The 13,210-nt window shown below is 39.5% G+C and overlaps 1 protein-coding gene across 2 annotated transcripts in view; it reads left to right on the forward strand.

Annotated features, from left to right (window-relative positions):
- Positions 1 to 13,210, forward strand: part of HHAT (hedgehog acyltransferase) — a 280,070-nt gene that overhangs the window by 21,939 nt on the left and 244,921 nt on the right. The window contains exons 4-6 of one of the 2 annotated variants that reach the window (XM_033939836.1): positions 6,196 to 6,309; positions 8,824 to 9,018; positions 11,477 to 11,689. In XM_033939836.1, the coding sequence (XP_033795727.1) occupies positions 6,196 to 6,309; positions 8,824 to 9,018; positions 11,477 to 11,689 (522 nt within the window). The remainder of the gene's footprint in view (positions 1 to 6,195; positions 6,310 to 8,823; positions 9,019 to 11,476; positions 11,690 to 13,210) is intronic. The other variant, XM_033939837.1, reaches the window with a different exon arrangement.

Genomic DNA, 13,210 nt, shown 5'->3' on the forward strand with positions numbered 1-13,210 from the left:
GGGGGAAGGGCCGTGCTGGAGTGGGAGAGGCATGGAGAAGAGGAGAAAAGGCGCAGGTGCTGGCTGATTGCCTATAGGACGTGCCTCTCACGGCACAAGTGGAATCTTGCTGCGGCACACAGTTTGTGATACACTGGGTTAGAACATGGAGCTGTGAACCTAGAGAGTCTGGTTCATATTTGATTCTATTTTCTATCACTCATTGGATAACAGTGGAAAAATCAGCAAATCTTGGAGGCTAAGGGTAAGGTGTAAGGGATGTGTATTTGATACACCACCTTTCTGTAATACAACCAAAACGGTTTCATATTATATACAGGTACTTTCTTTGTACCTAGCGAATTCACAATCTAAGGTTTGTACCTTGGGCAATAGAGGGTCACTTTTTTTTGTCTTTCTATTTAACTGCTTAAGGTTTGAGTTGACTTCCTGACACAGGCTTTCTAACCGAAACACGGCCTTATTGAGTCCTCCTTATTTAATATCCTTGAAAATAAAGACTGTTTTCACTTTAAACACTTACTGGTGGCTTTTTGATACTCCACTTCTTGTGTCTCTTTGTGCATGCTCTTGTGGGGATTTCTCTCTTATTTTGTCTGCATACCACTAGCCCCAACAGATGCTGCTTTTCCATATCTAACCCCCTCTTCTATTAAACTGCGCTAGCAGTTTTTAGCTCGGAGAGCCGCCCTGAATGGCCCGTGCTGCTCCCGACGCTCATAGGAACTCTATAAGCGTCGGGAGCAGCGCAGTTCACCGCACTAAAAACTGCTAGCGCAGTTTAATAGAAGAGGGAGTAAGTGTATTATACTGTTCTATATTAAGTTCTGAAGTGCCTTAAAAACTCCACTGTTTTATATGGCTTTTGGGGATTGGCCTGAGGGTTACAGGGTTGATGTGATAACTCTGGTCAAGATTTGAACAAATGTTGATTTTGCTATGATTTGATCGTGTCTTTCTGGCCAGTCCTAATGATAAAATAACCAAGTCAATGCTTCATCTCAATGGTCAAGACTACCCGATTTCTAAATCTATTAAAATCTTGGGAGTCACACTAGACCGCCATTTAACACTGATGGAACATACTGATTTAGTGATTTTAAAAAATGCTTTTTTGCACTATGGAAGTTAAAAGCCATAACAAAATATTTTGAACCTTTATCATTGAGATTACTGGTGCAGGCATTAATGTTATCTATTCTGGATTATTGTAATATTATTTACTTAGGGGCCCCTAAGAAATTATTAAGGAAATTGAGGATAATTCAGAATACGGCTGTCCGTTTGATTTTTGGTTTGAAGAAGAATGACCACATTAGTCCCTACTATCGTTTGCTGCACTGGCTGCCGTTGGAGGCACAAATATTATTTAAATTTTCTTGTATCTGTTTTAAGCTGATCTGGGGGCTGTCTCCAACTTACCTTCTCTCACACTTTGGGCGATAGCGGTTTTAGTGCGCGCTGAATTGCTGTGCGTGCTAGACCTTAACACCAGCATTGAGCTGGCGTTAATTCTAGCCACGTAGCGCGGGTTTAGCGCACGCTAAAATCCTGCGTGCGCTAAAACTGCTATCGCAGCTTAGTAAAAGGAGCCCTTTGTGCTGTATAGTCCGACAAGGGAAACTAGAAGTTTACACTTATTCGCTTACCCCAAAATTAATGGATGTAGATACAAGACTTTTTTGGACAGGACCCTAGCGTTTCAAGCAGGTAAACCATCAGTCTTGGCTAGGTAAATGCATTTGTCAAACCATGCTTTTTTCAGAAAGCAATTAAGACGATGCTGTTTGATAAATTCATCTCCTAACACTGGTCATCATTACTAAAAATTGTATTTTAAATAAATGTTTGTATTTTGTATCCTTTTATGAAACACTTTGTATTTCTATATCATTTCTGCATTTCGCTGATTGTCTAGTTTTTCAGTAAACCGCCTAGAAATCTTTTTTGTTATGGCGGTATAGAAGAATAAAGTTATGTTATTTTACTCTGGCTTTTACTAAACTGCGTAAGAGGTTTCTACTGCGGGCCAGAGAGGTAAATGCTCTGACACATAGAATTCCTATGAGTGTCGGAGCATTTACCTTGCCGGCCCACAGTAGAAATCTCTACTCTAGCTTTGTAAAAGGAGTCTTTAATATATAGTTCCAATTGTCTTATATATAATAATTTTAATATTGGAAACTACTTTGACATCACCTATCAGAAAATTTCAGTGTATCAATTTTAAATAATGATGATAAAGATTTTTTTTTTCCCTATAAGTGCATGAAATGCCTTGTTAAGACTTTATAAATAAGAAATTCTTTTTAGGCAAGACATGAATTCAATATACAGAATTTGCGCAACTTTGTGATAGTTTTTTTTTTTTCTTGTTAGGTTCTCTCTAGGCATGTTGAAAACCTGACATGGTACAACAGCAGTTGTAATAGATGGGTGTATAATATAAATGACTCTCTTTGTCAACAAAAACATAAAACTCTGAATTTTACCTGATATAAATTTAATGAACTGATTCATTTTCAGTGTAGTAAAAAAAATTGTTGATTACTCCTCATTTTTGATCTGATAGAGCATGAAGAGCTAATGTATTTTTCCTGTTTTAAAGGTCTGCAGAATGAATAAAGAGAATAATTCTCTATAAAATTACTAGCTATGACAGAAGCAAGAGCCTGCTTTTGCTGATAAGAAAAGAAAGGCTAATTACGTTTTGTCTTTAGTGCTAGTTTAATGCGGGATATTGGTGACCAGACAAGGTGCCTATTCAGTAAACATAAATATGCAGGTTAAGGCCCTTGTATGCACATAAAAATAATGACCTGTTTTAGTAAGGCTGTAAAATGCATTCTAAAGTGGTTTTGGAAAGCATGTTCTTACATGTAAATGAACATTGTATACAAATGAAACTTTTTTTTATTTTTTGAAGGCAGCTAGCTACCAAGCAATGGCTAATGGCATGCTGTGCCTTGTTCCAGGGGTTAACTTGCTGGCATACATACTAGTGAGAGGGCTTTTCTAATTGTAACACACAGGGCTTGAAAAATGAAGAAAATATACAGAAATTACCCATGGGCCTTTGGGGATGAATCTTTTTGACCTCACTTCCCTTTGCAAAAATGATTCACAGCCAACACATGATTTTCTGCACTTACATGTCTTATTTTGAGAAAATATATTCACATAAAAAATAATTATCCTAGTACAAGCAGGCAGCATATTCTTACAGATGGGTGATGTCATCAATCGAGCCCGGTATGGACAGTGCAAAAGTGTACTGTCACTTTAACTTCTTTAGTAGTCTCGAGACTGCCTGTACTGCGCGAGTGCCTTCCTGCCCAATGTTGGCTTGCGGTACCATCAGTTCTTAGTTATCCGTGGAGCTAAGAAGTTGTATATTGGAGTTTTCCAAGTGTGAATATTCTTCATTTTTTTTGCCTCCCCGTAGTTTTTCTTCATTATTTTCCTTCTCAAAACATTTCTGTTAAAATTTTTCATTTCTTCAGTTTTCAATTTTTTTGTGGCCTCTTCAGCATTGAACATTTTTCAGACTCTTGATTATTTGACATCTGATACGATTGAGCCCTTCGATGTCACTGCAGCTATTTTTCCATCAATTTCCAAGTCTGCCAGCGAGTTTAAGAAATGTACCCAGTGTAACAGGGCCATATCTATCACTGACACACACAGCTGGTGCCTTCAGTGTCTTGGGCTGAGCATCACATGGACTCTTGGGTCCGCTGTTCTACTCTCCAGAAGCGCTCTTTGAAAGCTAGGCTTCTGCAGCAAGAGAAACTGTTTGGGTCCTCTTCAACATTGACCATGTCTTCACCATCGAAGCCCAAAAATCATTCTACATAAGCATTGACATCATCATTGGTGCTCTGCTCGGTATCAACTCCAAGGGTACCATTAGCTTTTCTTAAAAATGCTAAGAAGCATTCTCATATTTCACCCTCTACACATACATTGGCATCTTCTCAAGCATCGAGTAAGTCACCCATCTGTGAAAATATCTGCCTACTGTCCCTGGATAATACCTGTTACAGGTAAGTAACTGTGCTTTATGCTTCAAGAGGTTCTAATTCTTTGTTCCATTTCTTGCAAAGTACAAGGCACACAGATTTATAGTCGTGTGTAATTAGGCAATGTCAAGAAACTAGCACGGTTATTGAGATCATTGCTATAGTTTGATTACAGCTGACCACTGTCTGTGTTCAAAGTCTTGACCATGAATACCAGGGTTCTTTCATTGATGGTAATGATGGGGGCAGGGGGCCTTCTTGTAAAAGGCTGTTACTGACTAGGTTTTGAGCTGCTTGTCCTTTTTCTTCTCCAGTATGAAAATAAAATGTCCACAAGTCATGTGCAGGGGATTGATAGAAGATAGGAAAAGAGTATCAGAGAAGGAAGTGACAAATGAGACCTTTTAATAAATTCTTGAGCTCTTCAAAAATAAAATTTCCTTTGTTACATAAACAAATACTGTATATTTCCAAGGAATAGGTTATTACAATGCTTCCCAAACTGTGAGCTATAACGCCCCAGTGAGCCACAGAAAACTCAAAGGAGCACTGCACGAACTATTACAGTAACAGTTCAGATAGTTAAAAGTTTGAGAAATTACAAGCGTAACTTAAAGTACAATTAGATAAGAACCACTCAGTTGAGAATGCCATCAAAAGGAAATGTAGCACAATCTGGGCCCTAATATTTGTCCAAAGAACATCAGCGACTAGAGATCTTGAGGGTGGGAATGAAGGGAGAATGGTTTGTTTAGGTCCTCAAATCAATAATGTCTGCTTCCTCTGCCTAGAGTGACATTTTTAATTGCACTCAGAGATCACTGACCATTTTGAGCCAATCAGGTTCTTAGGTCCCGCCCGCTGCATCTCAAGATGCATTGGGAGGAGAGAGGCCCATCATTCGCAGCATGCGGCCCTGTAGGCAAGAGGAAGTGGGCTTTCCTCCTGCAGCACAAGGTAGAGGGGGTGTCGGGTGATGTGTTATGGGTGGGAGGGGGGCCTGCTATTGCCTGAAGTCGGGTGGTGTCCGGTGATGTGTGGATGAATGTTGCCTAAAGTTGGGTGGTGTCCGGTGATGGATGTTTTTCTCTAATTAGCAAATAGCATTGCTATTTGTCCACAAAAATAGAAGATTTTGCATGCAATATATTTGTTCTGATGTGCCCTGTTTATGTGATGCCTTATTTAAATGTATTTTGAGCTTAATAAAGCAAAAATAAAAACCCAGAGAGCTGTTTAGCAGATTGCATTAAGGACATCCAAACTGTGCCTAAGTTTCATCCATAGAACTCAGGTCTATCTAAAGCCCAAACTATGCTGAAAAGTAGACTTCCTTTACAATGTCTATAGGACTTAGTTTTACAATTGCTATGCAACTTGCTAGCTCACTGTGTAGCACACTGGTTAAACCTACAGCCTTCTACCCTAATGTTGCTGTTTGAACCCCTTCACTCTCTCTGATGGAAGAGAAATAAATAAAAGCATTAAACAGATCCAACTCCTAGTATCACAATTACAATGAAAAACACCATAAAATCACCATTCTAATAACATAATAATAATAAAATATTATAACATTAAGGACATTGTTTAAACGTCTAAGTCTCACCTAAAACCTAATTCTTTAAAGGACGTCTCAAAAATTGGACGTCTAAACAGTGCTGAGCGTTGCTGAGCGTGATTCTACAATGATTCTAAGTGATATCTTGGACGCCCAAACCGCCTAACTTTAGGCGCGCTTTGCAGAATCAAGGCCTGAGTGTTTATTTCAGTAGGATTTAGCACAGTAGGAGCCCCAGATCATTCGTATTCAAATTTAAATCTCTATCTGGCCAAATATCAATAATATATTCAGGGCCAAATCTAATATGAATATTTGGTTCAGTCGTAATTTGTACACTTTAATTTGAAATAAGACACTGCGGACTCCTTTTACTAAGGTGCGCTAGCGTTTTTAGCGCACACGGGAAATTACCATGCGCTACACCGCACACTATGCTTCTAGAACTAACGCCAGCTCAATGCTGGCATTAAGGTCTAGCGTGTGCGGCAATGTAGCGTGCGCTGTTCCACGCGTTAAAGCTCTAATACGGCTTAGGAAAAGGAGCCCTAGGTTATGTATGCTTCCTCATTATGTTAATGGTTTAGTAAATTGCTTATTCTTATGTTATAGGATACCACTGACTTTGAGTGGAGCTTTTGGATAGAATGGGGTAAGCAGTCCTTGCTGTGGCTTCTAGTTGGGCATGTGCTGGTATCACAGGTGACCAGAACCTTCACAGGAAAGGTATTAGTGCATTTATTTCACTTTAAATGTAGGCATAGAAAAGATTTTTAATATATTGTGTCCCTTGTTTCTATTTATTAAACATACTTTTATTTGTTTCATTTGGTAAGTTATAACTTGGCTTCCATTAAACTTGATGAGAGAAGCAGTTGTTTGTGACATGAGTGTTTCCAAGAACTAGAGGGAGAAAGTGGGGAGGTAACTGTACACATCAACCTATGACCGTGTTGAGTTTTAAAGAGAACCAAGAAAAAAAATAGTGCAAGTCTTTATTACAGTCAATCAGCTGATAACGCAGCTTTCACAAGTATCCTCGCTTCACAACATGGTTCGGCTCTTTTGCACATTTTTGTGGCCCATAAAGGAAATCCTCGGACCCCTGAGGAAGATTTGCTAATTAAAACACGGACCGTATTGGGTCCATGTTCCTTTATGACAAAGGTGGACTACATTAACGTAACGTTGATTGATTGTAATAAAGACTTGGCATCAAGTACATCGTTTCTGCAGTATTTTTCCTTGATTCTCTGTTGTTCGTCGTCTACTGCAGGACCGTTGGATTCTTCTTTTTGTATTTGTGTTGAGTTTTAAATCATTTATTTGATACAACACTTATGTAAATAAAAATTGGTGTTTGCGAGAGATCCAACTATGCTACTTTTTTAGAGATACGCTGGATTTGTGTTTACAAAGTATTCCCAACACCATCTAGTGGATTGATTTACCTATACACCTGACGCAGACTTCAGTGTACGAGAGAGTTTGAAAGGACTCACAACTGGATATGTCATAAGGACTGTAGTTTTTATTTACATATGTGTTATATAGTACTAAACCTAAACTCCACTCTTTTTAACTGAGAGCACTATCCCCACGGAAGAAAAAGCCTAAGGTTTTGTTTTAGGCAGAGCCTGTATGCTCAAACCTCCTCATCAGCCTGTATGCTCAAACCCACATCATCAGCAAAAAAACTTCCATAAGGGGATGTGCTAGTGCCACAGATTATGTTAGTGCAGGACTGAAACAGCTATTGCCTCTATATCTTAAGGAACTTAAGTGATATTAAAATTAAAGCTGACGTTTCATGGTAAAAACCGTTTCTTTAGGGCTTATAAGTTTTCACTCTCCAATACGTTTATCTGTAAAAATAAATATATAAATACAATTTGTGTCTAATTCAATCACCATAGTGCATATTAAGAATCATGTAATAGATGTACTCACTGAATTGCTTGCTTTTGCTCACCAGCGTCCTGTCGCTGCGGCCATTTCTCATTAATGATTTAAAGGGAGCTTCACCTATCAAATCAAACCCCATACATTACGTGGTGAACGTTGGTTGCTCTTCTTTGATTGGCTAGCACAGCCTCGGTTCTCTCGGATTGGTCATTTCTAACAGTGCAGCTTAATGCAAGATCTGAAACAATATCCTTAGCAAATTTCAGGGATTATTCTAATAGAAGTAATACCAATCAATATTCATGTTTAAACCAGTTGGAATTATAGATCCAAGTTCATAGATCCATCGTTGTTCTTTTTGTTGTAGGCGTAACTGTTGATTACCACCACTTATGTCATGCTCTGCGTGTTCTAATACATAACACCGGAGTGCAAAGAAGCATTAATTGTGCCATTATGGTTACAGCTAGAGTTCATTAACCCTATAAATCAAAAAAAATATGCATTTAAGCATGAAACAACATGTACTGTACTACTGAATTTGTGGTGTATTGTATTGTAAATCCATAACCCAAAGTGTACGTTGGTCAAACGATTAGACAATTGAAGTTTAGGCTAAACGAGCATAGAAGTGCATTGAAAAGGAAGGATACACAAGCTCCGATAGTACAGCACTGTCTAGAACAGTGGTCTCAAACTCAAACCTTTTGCAGAGCCACATTTTGGATTTGTAGGTACTTGGAGGGCTGCAGAAAAAATAGTTAATGTCTTATTAAAGAAATGACAATTTTGTATGAGGTAGAACTCTTTATAGTTTATAAATCTTTCCTTTGAGCTGTCTTAATAATAATATTGTAATTTTTAGCTAAAGAGACATATGATCAAGAAACTGTTTTATTTTACTTTTGTGATTATGATAAACATACAGAGGGCCTCAAAATAGTACCTGGCGGGCCGCGAGTTTGAGACCACTGGTCTAGAACATAATCATGATATTTGCTGCATGCAGCATGCTGTGGCTGTATATGATTTTGATTCTTCTGTAGTATCGCAGGACAGGTATGTTCAAGTAATCTGAACTGTTAACTGATTGCTGTACCTTTGTGGATCACTAATTAAACTCAGTACAGCAATTTTTTTTTACTGTAGCAACTGTGGTAGTACCCTAACATAATGCCAAGTTACAGTATCACAGAAAATTTAGAAGGAAGCATACTGAATTGGATGTTACTGTATGTTTGTTAATTCTGTTTAATGATCAGTAGATAGTCTAAAATAAATTAATATTGAAGCAACATGATTTAATAACATTTCAAATTTTCTTTGTTTTTGTAGTTCCAGCCCTTTGTTTCAGTTGGATATGGTATGATGGCCTGCTGGTTTCTGTTAGGCATCAATGGCTTGCTAATGGTTATGGTCCATTCTATTACCTCTTTTGTTGTCGCTCAGTTGAAGATGCCAGTATTGACGTGGTCATGTACACTGCTGCTATTATCCACTTTGCACATGAGTGATGTAGAACAAGTTCAGGTATTCACTTTCAGCTTGATCAGTAATTTTGGATGCTTGCACCTTAAGTGGGTGGGCAAACAACCCCCCCCCCCTGCCTGGCATACCTCCCTTTCCTCCCAGGCGATTGGGGTCTATTAACCCAACTCCCTGAACCTTTTATTTATTTATTTTTCCCCAAAAAGCAATACAGAACAAAACCAGTAAGCAAATATATAGCAGCCAGATATCCCATAGTCCCACACAATACAGATGTCATACCGTGGGTCTTCAGTACAAGGCAAAACATTTCAACCTTAGGGACAACCCCCCTCTCCCCCTGACTAAAGAGTTGCAAAGTTCCGGTACCTTTTAAATCGTTCAGTTGTTCACTGGCACTGACTCATAGCTATTGGTTTTACTGGCCCTGGGCTTTCCCTCTGATGCAGCTTTCTGTTCATGGGACGAGGAAGGTGTGTCAGAGTGAAGGCTTGGGGCCGGCATTAGCAGCGGATATGAGTTGCTGCAGGTGAAGAACTGAAGAATTTAAAAGGTACTGGGGGGTGGAGAAGTTGAAGTAAGATACCCCACGATCGCCTGTGGGAGGGGAGGGAGAGATGCCAGGATTCTTCAACTGGCGGGGCTTAGGGTTCCCCATCAGCCGCATCACAGCTGTGCCACTGCTGGGTGGTCCTGAGTTCAAAGTGGGTGGGCTATGTGGCTATGCCACTTATCTTTATATGATCTGTGAACTGACTTTATAAAATGTTATGCAAAAGATGAAATTCATTTCCAGTGCAATAGGTGAGACATTTTAGACAAGTGGGTAGTGTCCCTAGGCTATGTCTCTCTAATATAATAAAGCCCTAAGCGCACATGTGCATTCCCACCTGCGTGCTCCGTTTTCCATGAGCTGTAGGGACCCGCAGGTAGGAGTGCGCATGCGCATGGCGGCGCAGAGCCTGTCGGCCGCGGTGGCTCTTGCCGTCTGAAGGATAAAGCCAAGTAAGTTGCCGCCACCTCCGCCCGGAGAAGACGCAGTCAACCCATCCAGCTGATATCCGCGACGAGAAAGAGAGAGACTGCGATATCAGCGACAGAGCATAGCAGTATTGGAAAGTGGGCGGTTTTCCTGCCAAATTAGGATCCCTTCTAAAAGTTATGGGCTGGATATATTTTTCACCGCGCTCGCACTGTTGTTCTGAAAGGGCCACCGTTCCCCCTACTTGCTCCCATTGCGATTCAAGCAGCGTCTACAGCACTCTACACCCGCTGCTTCGGAGCCTTCTACTGCCCTGATTAGCTGGGCAGTAGAAGGCCCCGAAGCAGCAGTGTGTAGAGTGCTATAGACGCTGCTGGAATCGGAAGGTTAGTCGGGACCGCGGGAAGGGGTGGGGGGACTAAGGGAGCCGGCCAGACCCGGGAAGGGAAAGGGGGGTAGGGGAAACGCTGCTGCTGCACAGGGAAGTGGTGTGGGGGGAGGGAAATGGAGGGGGAGGGAATGCTGCTGTGGCTGTTGCACAGGGAAGTGGTGGGAGAGAAATGCTGCTGCATAGGAGGCAGGGAGAGAGATAGATAGAAAGAAAAGAAGACAGACACAGGGGCAGGGAGAGACACAGAAAGACAGACAGACAAAGGGGGCCAGGGAGAGAGACAGACAGCGGGAGGGAGAGAGAGACAGAAATAAAGACACACAGACATATATTCTAGCACCCATTAATGTAACGGGCTAAAATACTAGTAAATAAATAAAACCAGTCAGAGTAAGAAAAGCAACTCAAGCGTTGATGAAAGTAAAACATCTTTGACTATACGAGTCATATATCCTCGTATATACCCACGTGCCCGAGGAGAGAATAGAAGAGAGAGGGGATGTGATACAGATATTCAGACATCCCAAAAATATAAATAAGACACAGACCTTTTCAAAAGTAGAAGTACTCAAGAATATGAGATGACAGCATGAGGGTCAAGAGTGTACAGTAGACTTAGGCGCAATATTTGCAATATTAGACAGTATTTCTTTATTGAAAAGATTGTGCTTCATGTATTCACCAATCTTCTAGTGGTTGTGGTGGAAGTAAAATCAATAGTAAAATTCAACAGAGTATGGAATAAGCTTAGAGGACCCCTAACTGCAAAGACGGGAGAGCAACTTAAATCTATAAACCAGGAATCAAATTTGGGTATAGATAGTTGTGCTTACTGACCATAATGATCAATGTTTTTGTGAGCTTGTGATGGACAGATTGATATATTCAGATGGTACCTGAATTCGTTTTGCTCTATGATAATATCGATTAAATGTGCCAAATTGTACTAGTAAGTCGATGAAGTGCCTTGGTTTTTTTCCTATTTGAATACAGAATTAGTTGTACACTGGTATCCTCCTTCAGTGATCTACACCCAGTAATTAAATAATGGGACGGACAATGCCACAAAATGGTATAAATAGGGAAAAAAAGGGCAAAATAAGTCTGATTTTATTTTATTTTTACAGAGGAGTTGGTATGAAACTGAAAATGAATATTACTTGCTTGTGTTCACCTTGACGGTTCGGTGTCTGTACTATACAAGCTTTAGCCTGGAGTACTGCTGGCACACACCGTGTCAGAAAAGCAGTCATTCATTCCTTTGGATGCTGATCTACATTTTCTACTACCCCATGTTTCATAATGGACCCATTATGAACTTTGATGAATTCAGGAAACAGGTAACAATGTTTTTAAAGGTTTAAATTTTTGTTAAGATAAAAGGGATATAGTAAAAAAAATTAGCTGCCAGTGTTCAATTCAATATGCATACAATTAATAATAATCAGATAAGCACTTATAATCAATCAGTATCAATAAAAAAATAAAACTCCCTCTCCCAACCAACATTTTCCATCAGAGAATAATACCAAACAAAAGATATACACCCTCCCCTGGATGTGTGGGAGCTAAAACAACGGGAAATAAAGATAAAGGACATCTATAACAACTCTACAAAAGACGTCAATGGATCCCAAACTAATTTGAATAGCTTAGTATGCCCTAGCATATCAGCATTCATTTTCTCATATTTATAACATAAGCATAAATTCACCCACCAAAAAGTAAAACTAAGGCAATCCCAATTTTTCCAGTTACGAGTAATCATTTGCATGGCTATCCCGGTCATAATAAGGAAAAGCCGACATTTATATCTATCCAATGAGGGTTTAAGATGCAATATCATCCCACATATGACTATCTCATATGTCAACGGAATCAAATCCAGTATGGTATTAATCTGTCCCCCATATTGATTTCCAAAAGTTGAGTATCAAAGGAGAGTAGAACAGCAGATGATCCAGTGTCCCTATATCAAGATGACAGTTCCAGCATCTATTAGATTTTGAACTATCTAATTTTTGCAAACAAACAGGGGTCCAGAAACTTCTATGTAACAAAAAAAAAACATATTTGTCTCATAGATGCCGACACTGTACATCTCATCCTCCAAGTCCAAATTCGTGGCCATTGAGACGCAGAAATCTGCTGCTCTATCTCAATGCTCCAAATGTTTCTAAGACTAGTTTTTGGGTTTTTATTGAAGAATTCAGATATTAATTTATACCACTGGGTGGCCTGATGTCCTATGAAATCTGTCTGGAAGCCCAGGACCTGCAGGTATAATGATTTTTTAATTTCGCCAATCAGAGAACCATTTCTGAATGGCTTGCTTCAACTGCAATCACTTATAAATTTGAGCCTTTGAAATACCAAAAGATTGTTGCAGTCATGAAAAATCAAGCATTTTCCCATTTGATATAACATCATCTAATGTATGTATGCCTGCCTGCAACCAGTGCTTCCAGGCGATCTTAGACTCGCCAGTTTGAATCTTGGAGTTTCGCCATAAGGATTGACACATGGATTTCTCTACTGGAATTTCTGTTAAATTGTTAATAAATTTCAAGGTTTTCCAAGTGTCAAATAAAATACTATTGTCCTTAAGATAACTAGGTAACTTGATACTCAACACATGAGACAAGCGTAATGGGGACATAAGTTGCCACTCTAAGTGCAGCCAATCAGGAAGATGTTCCATGATATCAGGAAGGACCCAATACATACCCTGATGTTGTATATAGGCCTGATGGTACCTATAAAAGTTTGGGAAATTTACCCCACCTGCCGCAATTGTTTTTTGTAAAGATACTAAAGCAATTCTAGCAGATTTACCTAGCCAAATAAATTTGGTAAAAATG

Source organism: Geotrypetes seraphini, chromosome 3, assembly GCF_902459505.1.
Source record: "Geotrypetes seraphini chromosome 3, aGeoSer1.1, whole genome shotgun sequence".
NCBI classification, from domain to species: domain Eukaryota; kingdom Metazoa; phylum Chordata; class Amphibia; order Gymnophiona; family Dermophiidae; genus Geotrypetes; species Geotrypetes seraphini.